General features: G+C 42.4%; 1 protein-coding gene across 1 annotated transcript in view; it reads left to right on the plus strand.

Annotated features, from left to right (window-relative positions):
- Nucleotides 1-22,037, plus strand: part of NYAP2 (neuronal tyrosine-phosphorylated phosphoinositide-3-kinase adaptor 2) — a 252,003-nt gene that overhangs the window by 184,857 nt on the left and 45,109 nt on the right. Inside the window, exons 4-5 of the mRNA XM_084845691.1 lie at nucleotides 15,666-15,878; nucleotides 19,312-19,353. Coding sequence (XP_084701817.1) covers nucleotides 15,666-15,878; nucleotides 19,312-19,353 — 255 coding nt within the window. The remainder of the gene's footprint in view (nucleotides 1-15,665; nucleotides 15,879-19,311; nucleotides 19,354-22,037) is intronic.

The following is a 22,037-nucleotide window of genomic DNA, read 5'->3' on the forward strand; positions in this document are numbered from 1 at the left end:
CAACCTCCTATATATGTCACTTGACAGATAATTAAATTCTCTAACACCCGAGATTCACTTTGCATCCAAAAATGGAAATGTTGAAGTTACCTAAATCTTCAAATGCCTAACCCAAGTCTTCAAGTCTTTTGAAAATGAGAGTGTGTAAAACTCCCCCTCCCATCCCTGGCTGAGGACAAGAACATGATTTTTCATAGAAGGAAGAGTTGCAGGCTTTGAGAGACCCCTGCAGGGAAATTAAGGAGAGTAGCATTACAATTATTACTCATTGCAAATTAGGATCTTAGGGATTGCACTGGAACTGACACAGCACACTAATCATTCTAATGGTCTTACCGTAAAGTCCATTAAAAAAAATTCTGGTAATGGTGATATTTGTATTCAAAGAAATGATAGTTTGTAAAGTTCAAAGGAAAATAAAATGATGAACAAAGGCGTAGGTATTGTTACACAGGCCCTGGGTTTGGTTTCCTTTACAGGAAGACATCTGGGGCACTTCCAGATGGTTGGCTCCTAGCGCTAACCATCAGAAGGCATTTGTCCAGCTATTCCATCTTTTCCTCATTAATAGACTTTTTCTAGTAAGAAAAAAAGATGGAAGAAGTGGTGGGAAAACAAGGGAGGGCTCCAAACAGAAGATGACATCATCTGGACCCCTGTAAAATTCCATGAATGAGGCTGGCCCATTTAACAAAAAAGGCTGCCCCTGGAAGCACCCCTAGAGACTTAAGGCATTTCTGTAACATTTCAGTTTATTTACAAATAGACAAGGTGAGCATAGGTGGGAACACAACACACCAGTCTAACAGCAGTTAAATCCACTGTTTCCATATCAGCTCTCCAGAAATTGACACCCCAGCATCCCCAGATGCTCTTAGCAGCTTACAGTAGGGGCATGCAGATGGTTGATCAGGATTTCACATAATACTAGAATTCAGAGTCATATCATAAAGCTGATTGGTGGGAGATTCAGGACAGATAAAAGGAAGGACTTCTTCACACAGCACATAAACTATGGAATTCGCTACCGCAATACATGATGGCCACCAATTTGGATGACTTTGAAGGGGGATCGGACTCATTCAAGGAGGATCAGGCTATCAATGCCTACTAGTCCTGATGGCCCTATGCCACCTCCAGGATCAGAGGCAACATGCCTATGTATAATAGTTGCTGGGGAACATGGGCAGGAGAGTGTTGTTGCACTTATGTTCTGCTTGTGGGTCTCACTTGGGTAGGTGGTTGGCCACTGTGTGAACAGAATGCTGGACTAGATGGACCCTTGGTCTGATCCAGCAGGGCTCTCTTATTTTCTTATCTGCTGATGGATCTCTGAGTTTTTTGCAGTAGATTTCCAAGGAGATCTACTACCACTAGATCCTGATCAACCCTGCTGTAAGCCGCTAACAGCATCTGGGGATATCTCTCCCTTATTCCCTCCCCTCCATGGTGCACTCATTATGAGCATGGAGCATCAGGAGGTAAACCCTGGTAACCTTCGGCAATGTGTTATTTCCAAGGGCTACTTCTATGGCATTATAAGCACCTGAAGTTAGTTCCATTGGCAGCTCTGCTTTTCACACAACCCAAGGAATAAGCCAACCCCCCTCATAACACCTTCCTGCATTCTTGGCTCACATCAGACTGATTCATATCTTCAAAATTTGGAATATTTGACTTCTGAATTGTGGTGTCATTCCAAGTAGCAACTACATCACAGATTGATTTATATGAATAAACGAAGCTTGGAAACAAGTCTGAAGCTGTCACTGAAACCCATGACTGGATATCGTCTACTTGAACGTTACTCAGCATGTACAGTTATATGCGCTAAGGATACTCAAATTAGGCACAACATCCAAGATGCAAACTTAGAGCACCTTTGCAGTGCCAGTGGACCTTGACGAAAGTTTTGCCAATATCCTGAGAACTCACAAGGGAATATTACTCCAGAGTTTGCTGGGATGGAATATCTCACCAGATGGTATTAGCCTACTCTGCTAATACTGAAAAAGGTACAAGTGTGCATCAATTAGGGATGTATGAGAAATTCATTTCAGTTGGGTTTTGATCAGGATTTTACCCAGTTCATACCTTCTGGACTGAACATGTACTCAGATGCAATCTGGGGTAAAAGTCCATACATTGTCCAGCTTCCAAGTTGATTCACCCCACCCCGCAGCAAATCTGTTTGAAAGCATGCATATGTTTTAAAAATGCATATATTTCGAAATGAGTACATTTTAAAAATGCATACATTTAAAAATGCGTACATTTCAAAAATGAATACATTTCAAAAATGCATACATTTAAAGAGTGCATACATTTCAAAATGAGTACATTTCAAAAATGCATACATTTCAAAAATGCATACATTTCAAAATACATACATTTAAACAGTGCGTACATTTCAAAATGAGTACATTTCATATGTGTACATTTCAAAAATATACAGAATTGATGCCTACATTTGGAAAAATATTTCACATGAAAAGAAAAAAACAAAGCTTGCAATCTTCTATGGGCTCAAGTCCAGAACAAGTTTCAAGATGGCATTCAGAGAACTTCAGCGAGCACATGTTTTGCTGATTTGATACATCCCTAGTGATGCATATAACCAAAAGTGCAGCAGCAGTTGAAGATCTCCCTGAACAAAACAGATAATCTTGGGGGGAGGGGGGGACATGTGGAGCTTCCCATCCACAAATAACTGGATTCGGGTGTCATTTGTATATCTCTTTGATGTAGGGCATTTGCTCCCTGCAATGACCTCTTGCATGTGCAGAGGATGTGATCTATCTAATGGGATTTCTGAGAATTTTGTTTCTGTTTGCAAATCATGCAAACAAGTCCCATTTGCAATCCTGAACATGGATGTGAGCAGGAGCAATTTCTTTTGAGAATTCTTCATGCATTGCTGAATTTGCAATCATGTTAAAAAAAAATTATATTCAAAAATGTGTATTTTTTTAAAAAAGCACACTTAAAATGGACATTTTCACACACACACACACACACACATTTTCATGCTTTAGTCAATGGGGGGAAAGTGTGCACTTTTGAAAAACACACACAAAAATGTTCATAGAATCATAGAATAGTAGGGTTGGGAGGGGCCTACAAGGCCATCGAGTCCAACCCCCTGCTCCGTGCAGGAATCCAAGTCAGAGCATCCCTGACAGGTGGCTGTCCAGCCTCGTCTTGAATGCCTCCAGTGTGGGAGAGCCCACCACCTCCCTGGGTAATTGGTTCCATTGTCGTATTGCTCTAACAGTCAGGGAGTTTTTCCTGATGTTCAGCCGGAATCTGGCTTCCTGTAACTTGAGCCCATTATTCCATGTCCTGCACTCTGGCTTGATCGAGAAGAGATGCTGGCCTTCCTGTCTGTGACAACCTTTCAAGTACTTGAAGAGCTCTATCGTATCTCCCCCCTCAGACTTCTCTTCTCAAGGCTAAACATGCCCATGTTCAGTTATCCCATTCAAATGAACCAAAAAAAACAGGTTGAAAATGAAAACAGAAGCGAGCTAAAATGATGTTGGAAGTGATTTTGGTGAATTTAGGTGAGCTCAAAAGAAGCTGGTTCTCCCAACCCATCCCTACAGATCACCTCTCACTTGATCGGGGCCACTGGATTGTGAATCTTCAGATTGCTGGGTTTCACTGTCATATCTTCAGCATCAACATTCAACACTTTAGTGGTAAACAGGAAAGAGAGGCAGGTGATTTGGCTGAATATCATGACAGGGTCAAAATTATATAGTCTCTGCTGCCACTACAAGGGCTACATACATTCTGCTACTGCCAGGATGGCAATGTATCTTTTCCACCTTGGCATGAGCGTGACTTAGATTTACAGTGGTCTTTTCCATGCCCTCACAGTGCAGAGTTAGGGATGTATGTGAAACAAGTTTCATTAGTTTTTTTAAATCCAGAATTTACCCAATTTCCACTGTCTGGGCCAAATCCAGACTCACACACACCATCTGCAGTCAAAGTCCATACATTTCTGAGCTTGTGATGTGATTAATGGACAAAAAAATAAGTGTTCAACAACAGGAAATGTACAATTTGGAAAAAATGTGGATGAAAAAACATGTACTTTTTTTTTAAGTGCATAAATGCACTTAAAAATGCAAGAAGGATGTGTGCACAATTGATGTATACATTTGGAAAAATATGCCCCCAGATACACAAATTTTCATTTGAAAAGGAAAATGAAAGCTCATAATCTGATACAGACACAGGCTAGAACAAGCTTCGAGGTGAAATTCAGGGACCCTCGATGAGCTTGAGTTTGGCTGATTCTCACATGCCTGTGCACAGTAGGCAAAAACAAACAATGACTTATGTCCCAGTGCCATTGCAGGATGAAGGGGAAAAATCTCTACTTAACCCCTTAAACAGTGACCAGCTACTCCTGTACTGTGCATACTGTGGACATCGGTGGGTGTCCTGGTAACCTAGCAAGTGTGCTGGCAAGGTGGGTCTCTTCTTTCAAATACGTTGATGATCTGACCTGCCCCTATTGGTTGCTTTGTGTGAAGCAGCGACCTTCAAACCTCGACACTCCTCACCTCCTTCCTTCTTCACCGGTTGATTGCAAAGCTGCCCCCATCCCACCAATGATGCAGGGATATAGAACAGAATGTGAATATGGCATGCGATCAGTGTTTATATGTGGATTCACTGGCATACATCTTGGGTGAGTCTCGCTGATCAGTGTATGCAAGTTCATTTTATTTGTTCACATGTTCAGCCCACTTAACTATGCATGTTGATTTAAACAAGTTCCCAGATGGTATCCCAGCCAGTATCACAGTAGGGATGAGGTAGGAAATAGGCATGTAGGAAAAGTTGGAAGATGCAAATGATCAAAAACACCTGCTGAGTAGACAAATCGCACTAGTCTACATTGCTGTCTTTGTGATTTGATTCTGTATTACATGATTCTCTCTCTCTCTCTCTCTCTCTCTCTCTGTGTATGTGTATATATATATATATATATATATATATATGGAGGAAGTCAAATGAAATCGTGCTTGCATGGGTCGGCAACCATGAGTTCATTCAAGTTCCACCATATAAAGATTTGTATATGGAATCATAAAATATAATATCATAGTAAACACACATACACACTTTGTATATGAACACATGTACATTCATTCTTACAACCATACCCAACAAGAATGCACATACAATGTGATGTCTATACAGGCTTATTATGGATACTAAAACATCTGTTTTGAAATTGCATGTAATAGTTTCCCACACTGGGACTCTGATTTTGTGTTTGGCTCTATTTGATGAATTTAGGCTCATCATAAAAATCAATTTGTTTTCATACTTCAACAGGACATAGAATCAGTGAAGGGAACATAATTTCATAACAAATGTAATTTGGGGTTTCTTTTTTATTTATTGTTGTTTCGGGCAGCTGCAGTTTGACACTGTTGCACACAGACTTCTTTATTTTTTCTCCTTGTTTACTTAACTGCTCAAGCTTGCATTACAATTTATTCAACAGATTTCCACAACTACAATCGCAGCACAAGGAATGAGTGAAAAGACAACAAATGAAATGCCTGCAGTGTGTCAGTGAGCACATTGTGTGGCTGGTAGACTTTGCTCTGTTAGTGAGGGCTATGAAGAAGAGGGACCACCTTTAGAGCATATGTTAAGCATGTTAAACTATATTTTAGCAGGAACTATCTTACTGCAAGTGTTCTGCACTGTAGTAGTAAGTGGTCCTTTCAACTGACTTTGCAAGTGTGGGGTACTAATCAATGTGGATTATATGCTATTGACCATGATCTGAGGGTGTGTGTGTGTGTGGTATCACTGTGTTTGTTTTGTTTTAACTAAATTGCTCTATTCATCCCCAAACATACACTTTAGGGGAAGAGCCATAACTCAGTGGTAGAGTGCATGCTTTGTATGCAGAAAGTCCTGTCCTGGCATCTCCAGTCTTGGGTACCAGGGCTGGAGAAAGCGTCCCTGCTGGAAGATAACAGTGGACCCATTAGGAAGCCCAGAGTCATAACAGCAGCACCGATTTGGCTGCCAGAAGGCTATATAGCCAGAAGACTAATTGGGAGGAAAGGGTATACTCAGGAGGAGGGAGAAGATCCATCTGAAAACAGTGACCCAACTGAAGACCAGAAAGGAGAGGGGATGTCAATGAGGATAAGTCTCTCAGTCTCCTCTGGACCTTTGCGGGGTCAACAGCTCCTTCTGAGTCATTATCTGCAGGACGTCATAGGCAAGACGCCTTCAGTGGACTCTTCTGAAACTAGTTCCATAAAACAAGGTTTACATTTGGGCTTACATTTCTCAAAGAGCAGCTGTCCATGCCTCATGGAAAGCCACTTCTACTGAGAGGAGTTTTAAAAGTAGTTTGTGATATGGCATATGATTTGCCTTCAAAGGGGGAAAATCGACAATTTCACTGGGTAGCAGATAATAATGGACATATTTGTTTGTTTTGCCTTCACATTTTTTCAAGCACAAGTTAAATCCATCCCTTAAAAAAGAAAAAGAAAAAAGAGGCCGCATGAAAATGTGTATGCATTTTTGTGTGCATGAATTTTCCGCCAATATACACATTTTTTGCAAGCATTTTTCCTAAATATATGCTTTTTGTGTGCTATTTTCCCTAATGTATGCATTTTTTGATTGGAGAACTGTAACACTTCACATATTAATTCAGGAAGTGTGAATTAGGTCAGTTTGTATTAAAATGTGAACCAAACAAATTTCACTCCTTCTCTAGTGATACACATGCCCAAGGTCTTAGGCATACTAAAGTCACTCTCTAAATTCTGGCCTGCATTTTTCTACTGAAGCCCACACCAGGTTTCATCAACTGAGCATCTATCATCCTGTAGTGTAAAAATGTGCCAATGCAGTTGAAAAATACCTTAAATTGCAAGTGGAACTTTGGAAAAATTGGGCTTAGGACTACATTTCATGTCCCTGTCTGATCTTGGAGAATAAGGTCGATAATGCATTCATTTTATTACAGTAATTTTAGTAATTAATCTCTACATGTTTGTTGGAGAAATGATATCAATTTATAGACCATGGGCTTGTTCAAATATCAAAATACAAATAATAGTGAATATTTGTAAATGTGGATTTTGCCATTTAAATTGCTTATGCATCTGGATGTTACAGACTCATAAATTTGATTTGCAGCTGGCATGTAGATCTCTGCCAATTTGCTAATGAATACAGAGGTTCTTCAATATTACAATCAAGCTGCATTATATATGAAAGAGCTGCTATGCTTGTGTCCTTATAATAGCCATTTTAAATGTATTGTGAACATATGCACCATGGCAATCCAACAGAGAGTTAAGTGCACTGAAGTCCTTTGTCTCAGCTGTTTTTTGTTTTTTGGATTGTGGCCCATATGATCTAACTAATGTTGGATGGGTAAGGTGATGGCAGCAGCAGCAGCAGCAGCAGGTAAAGCTTATATCGGCAAGGACAAAGGAGCAACTGAAAAGATGGCATGGGGCCAGTGGAGGCTGGTGGCTCCAATTTCGGTGGGGCTTGGGATTCATTTGGGTTTCAGTCAGAACCAGCCAGAACTCTGAAGGAGCTATCCAAGGTGTTGAACCCTATCTTCAAAATAGGTTCATCAGCCTGGAGAGCTTCTTTAGAGTTCTGGCTGGTTCTGACTGAAACCCAGAATGGATTCACAGCCCCACTGAAATTGGAGCCGCCAGCCTCCATGGCATGGGGCAGTAATTAGGAGGCGGAAAATTTATCTATTTAAGGGTTGGTTCCTAGAATCAATCAACTTGTTTAGGGCTTATTTGGGTCTTATCTGAAGCATCACGCACAATGCATGTAGATGCAGGGTGTGTTTCAAAAAGGAGGGATGTGTTTTTACTGCTTCCCCCCACCTCCCTTCTTGGCATTTTTACAACCCTTTAGGGAAAGCATGAAAAACTATCTGCAGGGAGGAGTGTGAATTCACTGCCAAGGCAACCAGAATGATGCTCCCTTGTCCAATGCAGTTGTATGGAATTAACCAGTCTGGGTGTGTGCATTCAGATGAGCATCCTGTTGAAAGTAATGGAATGTGGGTGGGCACCCATTTGTGGATGTCATTTGTGTGCATTTTATTGCTTTGAGTGTGGTTCTAAATTTTTCATATAAGGGAATCGTATAAAATTATAGAACCCTCCACCAGAAATGCCTTGGCAGTTTACAAAACATTAAAAACCACAAAATATTATTTACAGGTATAACGAAACAGGGCAACAATAAAACAGTCATTAAAAACAGTGGAAAGCGAAGTTTTTAAATGATGTTTAAAATAATTAAAAGCCCAGAGAAAATTTGTAAACGTCTTCACCTGTCAGAATAACAGTGTAAGCACAAGGCAACTTTCCCTAGGGAAGGAGTTCCACAGATGCTGCACCACAGCCAAAATGTCCTCTCTCTGGTTGCCACCCACTTCACCTCTGATGGAAGGGGAACCTGGAGGGGAGATCTGCAGATGACTACAATGTATGGGCAGGTTGATATGTGAGCAGGCCTTCTGTACAGTATAGGTCATATGTCCACATCCACCTTGTGCCCCAACTAGACCTGAATAACTTGGCGTGAATGTCTTTCTTGCCATGCAGCACTGGCAGGTGATGAAATCACCAGCATTAGCATGGCAAGACAGGGAGTGTCACCTTGTTGCCAGGGCAACAGGGATGTATCTCCTCTTCCTTTCATAGAGTGGGAAGGAGTGGGAGGCTTCATTTGCTCTCAGTGAAATTGTCACACAGCCACATCTGATTGGCTGTATGGAGCCATGACAGTGTCATGTTCACTGCATAATTCCTGGGATCATGCAGTGAAGAAGAAAGAAGCCTAAAATGGCAACGAGCAGTGGCATTTCACAGCTGCAAACAGGTGCCATCCACCCCCCAAAGTGAAAGAACACTAAACTAGGGCATGGGGGGGGGGTTAACCCCATCAAAAGCACCCCCTTTTGAGAACTGAATTTATGCAGATTTGGCAGGTCACTAATTGAGGTCCTTACACTTCACAATTATACATGTGGACTCCTTGAAGTGATTGAGAATATTCAGCATGTGGGAACAGTCATCAGCGTCTGACATGGTCCCACCAGTTCCAACAGAGAAAAATGACAGTCAGAAGAAAGGTAAGCAAACCCGTGCAAAACAGGGAAGCACTACAATATCCATAGTCCCCAGGAAAACTATTATTATTATTATTATTTTCAATTTATAACCCACCTATATACAAAATACTCTAGGTGGCGTACAACGTTAAAAACAGTTTAACAAGAAACCCAACAATATAAAAACAGTATCAACAAAGAGGAGCAGGAGTTCTAAAAAGGGAAGGCCCGCCAGAATAATAGAGTCTTGAACCCCACTTTAAAATATTCAAAGTGGTCAGCAGGCACATTTCAACTGGCAGGTCATTCCAGAACTGAGGGGCAGCAAAGGAAAAGGTCCTCTTGTGTGCAGCTGCTAATCTTACATTAAGCAGCCACAGCCCACAGCAGCTACATTTCCCAAGAGCCGTCAGGACCTTTAATTGTGGTGCTCTATTCTGGAGAGAGAAGGGGCAGAGCTTTCTGCATGGAGAGAGCTCCCCTTCTACCAGCCAGGAAGTGAGGTTTAAAAGGAAGGCAGGCAGAGTTTGGGGGATTGGGGGGAATGGGTAGGTGTGAGGGGAGTGGATTGGGGACTGGGCGGGTTGGGTAAGATGAGAGCTCTTCTCTGGCTAGGATTAAAAACTTATTTGAAGCAAGCATTACAACCCTGCCCCCACCCCCGCCAAACTTGTTTCTAACCTCAGAAGTTTTGCCAGCATGAGCTCCAGGTGGCCAATGATCATTGTCAGTCAAGCTGCTCTATTCTATCCAAGCTGCTCTATTCTATCCGAGTTGTACTCTCCAAACAGACCCCAAAGATGGCCCCAAGTGGAGTTCCCCCTTGAAAGCCAAAATCCTTTTCTGCTTTCAAAAACCTATGCATAAGGAATTTAGGGCTGATTCACGTAACTGTACTGTACCTGATGAAGTCACCATGTACTGATTATCAGAAAATGTTAATGGGGGAGTTGAAGGGCTTCTTCACACAGAGCCTTTATCCTGCTATTGAGATTGGTTACTCATGGAAGTTTGTGGGTCCTTTAGATGACGTTGTCAACCTCCAGGGCATCTCCTGCACTAAGGGTGCAATCCTATGCATGTTTAGACAGAGAAAAGGCCTACAACTCCCAATATGCTCCAGCCAGCATAGCTGGCTGGGGCATGCTGGGAGTTGTAGGCCTTTTCTCTGTCTAAACACACATAGGATTGCATCCTAAATGACCTTTATTCCATTTTTTAAAAGATCGGAGATAATGTGCTATCAAATTACAGCACTTGATTTCCGCTTGAGTTCCCTCTGTGAAAAGAGGAAAAGGAGCAATAAGAGGAGCTTGACCACAGCACCATCTAGTGGCTGTATAATGAAACATATGGAAGACTCAGATAACGGAGAAAAGGAGGGGGTAAAGGGGGGGAGGAAGCATGTGTAAAAGGAGTCTGTTGTGATCCTGCATTTAAAATGGAAGCAGAAAGCCCCATTTCAATGTGGGGTTTTAGGCTGGCGTAGAGATGCTCAGAATGATCTGACACATGGCAAGGTCCCAAAGCAGGAACACAATGAATCGTGATATCGATGCAGTCATTTACAAGACTGGTTTATCTCCATGCACTAGACATTAGTGGATGATTGTACAAATCAGCTCCCAGGGGACCTGTCTGGAACCATTCAACTAACTGTTTGTGAATGCACCGATTTCCAGTTTGTAAGACTCAAGAGCTGTTCAGCATGCTAGGTGGCTGCCTGGGTCAGTGTGACCTTGTTTTGCTGTAATGCTGCTTGAAAGTGCCTTTAGTTTTATTAATGTACTCTGGAAAAACTGGCCCTCATTGTAACCCTAAATAAAAAAGTGCTTTCTGCTAAGATGATTTATGATTTATTTAGATTTATAATAGAGATGGGGGGAGAGATGAATGAATAATACATGCATCATTATCTGATACATTTTGGATTACTTAGAGAAGACTAGCTGAGAGTTGCCCTCATTTACAGTTCCCCTGATTGTGTCTTGTTTGCCTCCTTAAAAGAGATTTGGCTGTTTGTCACTCAGCATTATAACAGCAGTTGCTGGAATTAATATGTGCTAAGGAGGCTTGCACCAGACTGACTAGGTAAAGTATATTAATTTGAATGATAGAGTTTTTAGGTAAAGCATTTCCCCGGCTCCAATTTATCAGCTTGCTTTTGTTTTGTAGAGCTGAGCTGAAATTTCTCAGAAAACATTTTCTTCAGAGAACATTACTGAGATTTTGTTTTTCTCCCCACTCCCCACTGCATCCATCCCAGGAAAAAAAGCATAGAATTTTGCAGAATTTTCCCAGAACATATTCCACAATGTTTTTGTGGGGAATGTTATCCTCAACTCCCACTCCGTGCGCACACGCACACACACACACACACACACACACATACACACACACACACTGTACTGGAACAATGCTAGGCCTGGGGCATTTGGAGAATGCAAAATGGTGTCTAGGCTGCCAACAAAGTGGTTGCAGCAAAGGATAAACCTTAGCAAAAAAGGAAAGAAGCTGTGCTACCGCAAATAGCGTTGCCCTTATTTTCGCCATAGTCTACGTAAATCTTTACGTAGACTACAGGGACCAAATAAGGAACGCAAATGGCGGCTCCCTATGGGGGCCGCCATTTGTGTACGCGCTTTTTTTTTTTCCCAAAGTCACCCGTGATAGGCTATGTGACGATTAACGTAGCCTATCACGGCTGACTTTGCAAATCTAGCCGTGATAGGCTACGTTAATCGTTACGTAGCCTATCACGGGAGTGGTTTTTTGTTTTTGTTTTTTTGTGGCCAGGTAGACGGGGCGCTTCTACCCGGCCTGACTTTCGCCAGCGAGGGATGGGGCGCCTCCCGCCCAGCCTGAATTTCAGCCGGGCGAGGCGGGAAGCCTCCCCCCCCTCACATGAACTTCAGGAGGAGAAGCGAAGCGCCTCCCCCCCACCGCGAAAAAAGCTGCGGGACAAGGTAAGTCCCTTTCATACATCCCTAGCCCTTTCCCCTCATCGACAAAAGGGTGAAAATGTGTACTTTTGTTCTAATGCGATCGCAGGTTCGGTAATTTGGTAACATTTCTCTAAAGAAAAGCATTCCCACTTGCATTCGTGTTTGTGATTGTGAACGGGACATACTTTGCAAACAGAAACATTGTGAACGGGACATACTTTGCAAACAGAAACAAAATTGTCATACATACCTCGGAGTGATTCTAGAGTGTATAGTTTCCAGTAATTGCTGTTACCCAACTAAAGTGGCTGGCTAGTGGCTATATGATGTATGCTATATTGTTTGGAGAATTGCAGTTTCAGTCAACTGTCAGACACCTTCCTGTGCCATCTGTGGGGTATGATTAAATCTAGTGGAGGAAATCAAAACTGATTCTTAACCTTTGGATCTGGGGAAAAGGTCCTAGGTATCTGAAGATCAGACCTACAGGGGTGCATGCTACTGGCCACACAAAAAACTCAGCACTGATTTCCTTTATACTGCTCTACCTGTTCCATTTGAGATGAAACTTTATTATTACTTACAAAACTTTATGTCTGTGTTGATACATGTGGCAAGCACAGCTCAGTAGAGGTGAGAATAATTAGACCATAGAAAAGAAGCCAAGCTTTGATTCAGATGATGCAGGAGATATCAAAGCATGGGCACACCAAATCATCTTTTCATATTCATCAGGGAATATTAAATCAGGAAAAAAAAGTTCACCACTACACATACACATCATAGAGGCCTCCTTAGTGACATTTTCTGAAAATGTAATTTCCCCTGGTTCATGTCCACCACCACCCTTCCACTTCTTCTTATATGGTTTGGAAAACAGCAATGTTTTTAAGGTTGTGCTTTTGTGTTCCTGATACATATCATCCAATAACAATGTTCTTTGGGCAAAGAAAGGACTGTGTGAGATGGCAGACTGATCCAGACTGTTTCATTTCTTTTAGCTTTATTAGTTTTCAGATAACCTCAGAAATAAAGCTCACCATGTAAATATATTAACTGCCCTGTCAACTGCAGACTGCTTTTTGGCACAGGAATGGCCTGAAGAATCGATTAACAGAATTGGTTCATGCCACTGATGATTTCTTTTCTACATGCACCGTCTTACCCCATGAGTTCTACTGGAGTATTAGTGAATGCTCTGTTCTGATGGCCAAAGCTGCTTGGAATCTGGGATAGAAATCACAGCCGCCTGAATAAGAGCCAGTTTTGCACTGCCCCATACCCTCTTTTTTCCCACCACAGATCTCACTTCTGTACCCCCTCAGTGCTCTCCTGCAGTGTTGTTCCTTCTGGCCCCAGCCATGCTATCTCTTCCAACCCATTCTGATGTCCCCACACTCATCCATAGCTGGGTTGAGCCCTCCAACCTGGGACATTATTGTGCAATGCTGACAATATGAGGAACTGCATGCTGCAGTTGCTGAGAACTGCAAACAAATTGCACCCAAACCAGCTTCATCATTCTGTGGTGGGATTAGGGATGGGAGAATCAGCAAAGCCTGGGCTTATCAAGATTTTCTGAGTTCCACCTCAAAGCTCAGTCCATCCCATTTCCATTTCTGATAGTGAGCTTTTTCGTTTGTTCAGATAGGAAAAGTGCACATTTGGTTATGCATTTTTAAGTGCACACCCAAATGCATATGTCCCCCTCCCCCCAATCCATTGACTAAAGCATGAAATGCAAATTTTTCAAGTACACATTTTTCTTCAGTACATATTTTTTGAGTCAGCATCTCGGGAATGTATGAGCTTTACCCAGAAAATGTATTCCAGTTTGGGATGTGGGAACAGGGCATGCTCTGGTCACGAGTGAACCGGAATGAAATTCTTGTACATCCCCAGGTGGGATGATGCAAAAGATGAGTTTAAGCTAAACTTGAGGAGACAGTGGGAGATATCTCCCATGCTTTTGTTTGTTCGTTTCAAGCTTAAGAGCAACTGGAGGAAGGACTGAATTGAGTTGGAGTTGTGGTGCTGGGGGGGGGGGGAACCTTTTCCCCCATGACAGTTTCCAAATACAAATAGATCTTTAAGCAGATATTTGCCCCATAGGGGGGGAAATATATAGGTACCCCCACTTCAGGTTGGGGAGAATGATTTAGACTGTGAAAATGGCAGAGAGAAAGGGTTTACCTTTCTCAGTGCCTTAACACAATTTTCCCTCCCCCACTTCCTGCAGCTGCTTTCCACTTAAAACAACAAAAAACTAGGGGGGAGGGTTTAAGAGTGTGGATCTGTTTCTTTGGTTTCTGTTTCCATTGGAATCAATGCTAAAAAGACAGGATTCATCCATCACTATTGCATGATTTATTTATTTTATTTTTATATATTACATTTATGTCTCACCTTTTCCTACATGATCCTCCTCTTCTTCATTTTATCCTCACACCAACCATGTAAGGTAGGTTAGGCTGAGAGTTGGTGACTGAGCTTCATGTCCCAATGGGGATTTGAATCCGGGTCTTCCAAGTTCTAGTCCAACACTCTAACCACTACTACACACTGGGTGTCAGGATTTGGAAGAATATAGCATACCGCTGTATTTCATTCTGCAGCTTAACATTTATTTTAGTTTTATAGATAAGCTGGGGTGAGGGAGAACAAGCAAAGCATCAGTCTAGCATTAAGCCATGAGATGACAAATACCTGTTTTGATTTGTAGTTACCATTGAAAATTCCCTTCAGTACATGTTTCCAGTCCACAGGAGAATTAGAACAGCAGAAGACCACTTCAAGCTATTAGACCACAAGCTTTAGACCATTAATCTATGTCTAAATTACACAGAGCCAACAGCATTTGAGGTCTTTCATCTATGCTGTTACAATCAGTTAGAGTTGCGTTTGACTTAAGTCAAATGCAAATACTTCCCATCCATGACGTTGATCCACATATAAGAGGAAAAAATGAGAAAAACAACAGGTTGCTCCCAACAGATCCTAATCAGTGGGGATCAGGAAAGCTGCCAAATGCCTGGTATCACTGTAGAAAGCTTGTGTACACAATTTCTTCCAGTATTTGATACTTCCCATGATTGAATATAGTGTGGCATCTCTTGGCTTGCTTATGTTAGCTTCATATTATTTAGTCCATATTTATGATGTTTCACTTGGACCAAAATCTTGAATCAGAGATTTCCCTAGGGAGTAATCATCAATGACAAAATACACATAAGCTTTCCTGTAAATATATTGTATATGGTCACATCCTATGTTTTCATAAAATATTTTATAAACACCCAATTTTAGCTGCAATTCTTCTACCTATCTTCTGAACACTCCCTAGTATTATGATGCAAAGTACAATTATAAATATACTTTCATTTAATATAAAGTATGTTTAAAATCCTCACTTATTGTGGCTCTCTATTGATTATTGCATGCATTTACAGTAGAGCTCACAGAGCAGCACACTAGACTAAAAAGACAAGGGGGGAGGAACCAATGGACAGTATGGATGTAATCAATTTGCACTGTATAATGGACTGTGACCTTTACATATTTTGCAGAACCATTAGATGAACTGAAGATCAGGAGCCACAGCACTGAACCACTACCAAAGCTGGAAAACAAAGAAAGAGGAGGTCACCTTGGGACATCTTCCTCCAGAGAGCCAATAAAAGCTCAGGAATGGGATGGGACTCCAGGACCTGCACTTGTGTCTAGTAGACTAGGAAGGTCTTCTGTTAGTCCAACCATGTTGGCAGGAAATAACAGCTCAGGTAAGTGGAAATGTCAAAGAAACAAACAAACAAACAAACAAAAAGCAAGAACTGACTTGCTAGATTAGGTGCTATTGACCATCTAGCACTAGGTGGGTAGAAAGTAGATCTCGAAATGATTTGGACTTCAGCTCTATGCATTCCTGTCCATTGGCCATGCTGGCAGGGGTCCTGGGAGTTAAAGTCCCAAACATCTGGAGATCTACCTTCTCCCCACCCCTAATCTAGCACAATACTTAGTCTTTAACAATAACCTATACTGGATACTACAGATTAAAACAAGAATGGAGCTCTCCATTCCCTATCATTCACTTTCTGACCACCTAACAGAACAGCATGCTTCAGACCTTAAAATCTCTGCCTTTATTATTTTTTCTAAGCCTGATGTTTCCATTCTCAATGAACTAGTTAGTTTCTGGAGCAAAACTGTCTTGTTGCTGATCGTGATAAGACCCAGCTCTGAAGCCAGCCAAGCTGAGACCTCTTAGTGCTCTGCAAGGATCAGATGTGACTGAAGATCTGCAGTAAGCTCTTACAAATGATGCAGCTGTTTTAAACTAGTGCAAGGCAGTGACAAATTCCCATAATAGTTATCTCTTTGCATCTTAATATTAATGTTAGTTTAGTACACATGTGCATTCTGGGTTTCTTGCATGGTTATAAGATGATGTTGATTTGATTGGACCCTGGATTATCTATACACAAGACATTTCATCTTGATTGGTTTGGCAGGTAACCATGTGATCAGTAAACTATCTCTTTGGGTTGGGGTGGTAAAACAGATATGTGTGAGTGGTAACACAGCTGTATGTGTATGTATATGTGTGTGTGTGTGTGTGTGTATATATATATATATATATATATATATATATAATCTAAAATCAAACTGGTACTTGCTGTAGTGTAGACAAGGAGTTATAATGATCTGTGTTCTTTAATTAGTCTGGGCTAGTCCTATTATTGTCAGTGGAGAAGAAGTCTTTTCCAGCCAAATATATTAGCCGAGTTAACAGACTGCATGCACAATGATAGATGCTTTTGAACTGTGGTGCTGGAGGAAAATTCTGAGAGTGCCTTGAACTGCAAGAAGATCAAACCAGTCCATACTCCAGGAAATAAAGCCAGACTGCTCACTTGAGGGAATGATATGAAAGGCAAAACTGAAGTACTTTGGCCACATCATGAGAAGACAGGATACCCTGGAGAAGATGTTGATGCCAGGGAAAGTGGAAGGCAAAAGGAAGAGGGGCCGACCAAGGGCAAGATGGATGGATGATATTCTGGAGGTGACAGACTCGACTTTGGGGGTGTCGGGGGTGGCCGACAGGAAGCTCTGGCGTGGGCTGGTCCATGAAGTCACGAAGAGTAGGAAGCGACTGACCGAATAAACAACAAAATAGACAACTCCTATTCAGTCATTCAGAAAGGGGTTAAACCCAACATGTTAGAAGGAGCACTCCAGCTCCACCCCTCTCCCTCTTTGCATTTGTCATTCTCAACTGGTGGAGGAGAGCTTCCTGTATCTGTTGAGACTTTCCCTCTGAGCCAGAATGCAGATTTTTCAAAATTCTAGCTCACATGAGGGCCTCCACAGATAGAGGCCACTCTTCTCTTCAGATTGTGGCCCTCCATGAGTTGAGGGTGGCAAACGCAATGAGGGAGCACTTTTTCTCCTCACACATTGATTTTAAGCCTTTTCTGAATGCCGGAAGAGTGCTTCAGGGGCACCACACAGATGCAAGCCCGTTCATTCCCTTACACTATTGTGTGTGCTGGTAACACAGTCACACAGAGAAACATTTCTTTGAATATATGGAAAAAGTCCTTGTGATTTCTGTGATTGCATAAATATGGGGTGGGGGGAATACAGCTATGATCATGGAAATGGCTGATGGCTGTCTCCATTCACTGCCTGGTTCATACCAACACCTTTCTATTCCACCAAAGTTCACCAGTCTTGGAACTGGAAATGAGCTTCCAGGTGTCATAATGCTTGCCTCCAAAAAGAGGTGAGCATCCTGAACCCACAGCCCACCCTACCCAAGCCCCCAAGCCCCATCCCATCCCCCAACTTTCCCCCTTCCCTTTAAACACCAATCTGGGACAGCAGCAGCAATTTATTTTATATTTATTTATTTATTTATTTCTATACCGCCCAATAGCCGAAGCTCTCTGGGCAGTTCACAAAAATTAAAACCAAACAACACACAATAAAACAATTTAAAATATATAGAACATTAAAATCACAATATAACAATACAACCACAATAAAACCTAGCAGCAGTGCAAGAGTTTAAAATACAGATTTAAAACAGCAAAAATAAAAATTTAGAAAGCTAAAATGCTAAAATGCCTGGGAAAATAAAAAGGTCTTCACCTGGCGCTGAAAGGAATACAATGTAGGTGCCAGGCGAACCTCACTAGGGAGCTCATTACAGAGCCGGGGTGCCACAACAGAAAAAGCCCTCCTCCTAGTAGCCACCTGCCTCACTTCCTTTGGCAGGGGCTCACGGAGAAGGGACCGCTGAGGATGATCTTAAGGTCCGGGCAGGCACATATGGGAGGAGGCGATCCTTCAGGTAACCTGGCCCCAAGCTGTTAAGGGCTTTGAATGTTAACACCAGCACTTTGAATCCGGCCCAGAAATAGACTGGCAGCCAGTGCAGCTGGAAAAGTACTGGTGTAATATGAGCTCGCAGGCCAGTCCCTGTTAACAATCTTGCTGCCCTGTTTTGGACCAGCTGAAGTTTCCGGACCGTTTTCAAAGGCAGCCCCACATATAACGCATTGCAGTAATCCAGACGAGAAGTTATCAGAGCATGGATAACTGTAGCTAGGCTATCTCTGTCCAGATAAGGGCGTAGTTGGTATACCAGCCTAAGCTGATAAAAAGTGCTCCGTGCCACTGAGTTCACCTGTGCCTCAAGTGACAGTTCTGGATACACAAAGATAAGAGGGAAGGAGGGAAATCTTTACCTCTTCCCCCCTCTCTGGCATACTGTTTGCACACCAGGAGAAAAAGCCCAGGTAGATCTCCCTCCTTCCCTCATCATTGTTTTGTAGCCAGATTCCACGGTTGCTGTTAAGTTTAAAGGGAAGTGGGGAGGGGAGGGGAGGGGAGGGTGTGGGGAGGGTTAGAGGGTTTACAGGAGGGGGAGTGTTTGTGAATTCAGATTGGCTTGGAAATGAGCTGGCCTATTTCCCTGGTTTGGGGGGAAATCAGCTCATGACGTGAGCGACCATGTACCCCCCTCTGTGATCATATGGCAAAAATAATCAGGACATCGATGTGAACCAATGGACAGACTGGCTGCTGGCATATCTGAGCAGCGGAGACTGTGGTTCAGATCTCTGCTCAGCCATGAAGGCCACTAGCAAAATAGGCAAGACAATACCTATTGTGTTGAACCAACTTCTTTTGTTTGTTACATAGTGCTACTCCTGTGCTGGTCCCAGAACACCAGAGACAAAATAGGTAAGGTGATGCATCTTGCTAAAGTGATTTCTACCTAAATTAGGAGACTGAAAGTTTACACACACTCACCAATAGAAGCTGGTCCAGCAACAGGTAAGTGTCTTTCTTACATTGTGAATCAGTTCTGTTGCTGAGTGTGTATAAGCTTCTCCTTTCCCATCCTTTAGGTCCTTCTTTCATGAGGAAGTTACAAGGACAGAATGCAAAGCAAAGACATCCCTAATTTTGCCTTTTATGACAGCAAAACAGGCTGAGGTTTTAAAATTTGTTAGGCCACAATCCAATGGATGGTATGGCACACTTGTACATATTGCTTTCAGTGCCTTTAAGTGCACCTAACTCTGGGGTGGGATGTGCTGGAATTATAAAAGACAGAGATTGGAATTCAAAATTACTAGCAATCTTATCCGCTTCAGACACGGAAACAGAAAGGTACTATTATCCAGAGAAAGGAGAAGGTGGTGAAGGAATGCATATGGGTATCAAGTGAAAGAAGCATAGTGTGTGTGTTTTTTAATCTACAGTTATTACAAATGGCTGGGATTCAGGAAACCTATGCAAACAAAAATGTGGTCTGTTAATGACCTGAGATAGTGAACAAAATGGAATGAGGCTGAAACACAGTGGAATTCCAGAGGCATTTAGACAGGGCATTATTTCTTCATGATAATCCAGAATAAGCAGAATTTATGAGATAGGGGCTGTTCACACAACACGCTAGCCCCCACTCAATGATTGAGTGTGGGTTGTTGTTGAACCATGGGTTGTTTATTGAACTGTGGGTTAGCATGTTGTCTGAACCCAGGACATTTTTTTCAGGGTGGCTGGTTAACCATACAGTGTGGTTTGCTAACCACCCTGAACAACCCAACAACAAACCCCATGGTGTTTTCAAGGTGGCTTGTTCGAGAAATATGTTGGCTTGGGAGCCAGGAGATCCAGGTTCTAGTCCCCACTCGGCCATGGAAGCTCACTGGGTGACTTTGGGCCAGTCACAAACTCTCAGCCCAACCCACTTCACAGGATGGTTCTTGTGGGGATAAAATGGAGAGAAGGAGGATTATGTAAGCCTCTTTGGGTTCCTTGCAAGAGGAAAAAAGGCGGGATATAAATGCAATAAATAAATAAATAACCACAGAGTGTGGGTTAGTGTGCTGTGTGAACCCAGTCACAGTGTGCCCTTGAGTTTGCAAGTAAGCCCATTGTATGGCTCTCATGATGAGGTTTACTGAGCTATAAAATATTGACTATTTTATTTTAACAATATTTGGTTTTGTATGTATCTTGTGTAGGGATGGGTGAGAAATTTGTTCCACCAAGGATGGGTGTTTGTTTTTTTAAGGATTGATCCAATTCGCACCTCCAGCAGCCTATAAGTGAGCCAAGAAAAAGTTGCATACTGAGATCGGCATTTTTTTTTACGAGCTTTGTGGTGCAGTTCATCTAACCGGGGGTGGGGGGGATGTGCACCATATGTGCATATTAAGGGAAAGTGCACACAAAATGCCTGCATTTGGAAAAAGTGCATCCAAAACTGCATTACAGCAGTAGACAGTGCTTGGGAAAACATGTACATTTTAAAATATGCACAAGATGAGCACAAAAGTGTATGATTTCTGTATGGATTTTAAAATCAACAGCAGCATTGCAGATCTATGCAGAAACAGGACAGAGCGGGCCTGACTTTAAAAATCCAGCAATCTCAGTGAAAATGACCTTGACAGATCCCTCCCTCGCTAATTATGTGTGATTACTCCCCCTTCCCCTTGCCATAAGGAGATGCCAAGCAAGCAGTTGTGGTTCTCCTTGTGTAAGTGAGAGACTGAATCTTGCTTCTACGAAGTCTTGTGTGCTGTGCTTTTTGCCAGAGAAGGATCGTGAAAGAACCAAAAAGTCAGGAGGCAAATGCAGTGGTGTAGTAGTGGTATATTCTGAAGTGCAGGTGCTCATCATGATGGCCCCCACAGCCACCTCCCCGAGGGCAATCCCAAAATGCAAGCAGGTGTGTTGGTCCGCATGAACAAAACTATGTGCAGCAGGAGCAGGTTTGTTTGTGAAGCTGGCTTAGTTACCTATTCAAGACCAAGCTACTGCAAAATACTTGGCATCACAACAGGGAGCAATATACTGCTGCAGGGAAAAGCCATCCCCCTGCCCCAGCTACAGCTAAGCTCCGGGAGAACAGGGAATTCTGAGCAGGGTGGCAGATAGTGAAGGCTGGTGGCTCTGATTTCAGTGGGGCTATGAACCTGTTCTGAGGTTCAGTCAGAACCAGCCAAAACACTAAAGCAGCTATCCAAGGTATTGAACCTATTTGGGGGATGGGGTTCAGCACCTTTAGAGTTCTGGCTGGTTCTGACTAAAATCTGGGATGGGTTGACAGTCCCATTGAAATTGGAGCCACCAGCCCCCATTGGTGGCAGATGATATCAGCGTCCCTGCTAATAATAAAAAAAAAGGCACCAGCACTGCATCCCTGCAAGCCCTGACTCCACTACACCACTGGGCCAATGATACCTATATTGTCCGCAATGCATGCATACGCGAGGTCCTTAACTCCTAATCTGAAACTTCAGCTATAAAAGAGAAGTGCGAGAGGCAGGTCTCAGAAAAGCCGTCCTCAAAAATAAAAATGAAATTGTAGCGATGGACTGGACTTGGCATGCCAGCACAGCCTTTTCTGT

Source organism: Heloderma suspectum, chromosome 3 (assembly GCF_057233095.1).
Source record: "Heloderma suspectum isolate Gila_16-S chromosome 3, 16-S_ref, whole genome shotgun sequence".
Lineage (NCBI taxonomy): Eukaryota > Metazoa > Chordata > Lepidosauria > Squamata > Helodermatidae > Heloderma > Heloderma suspectum.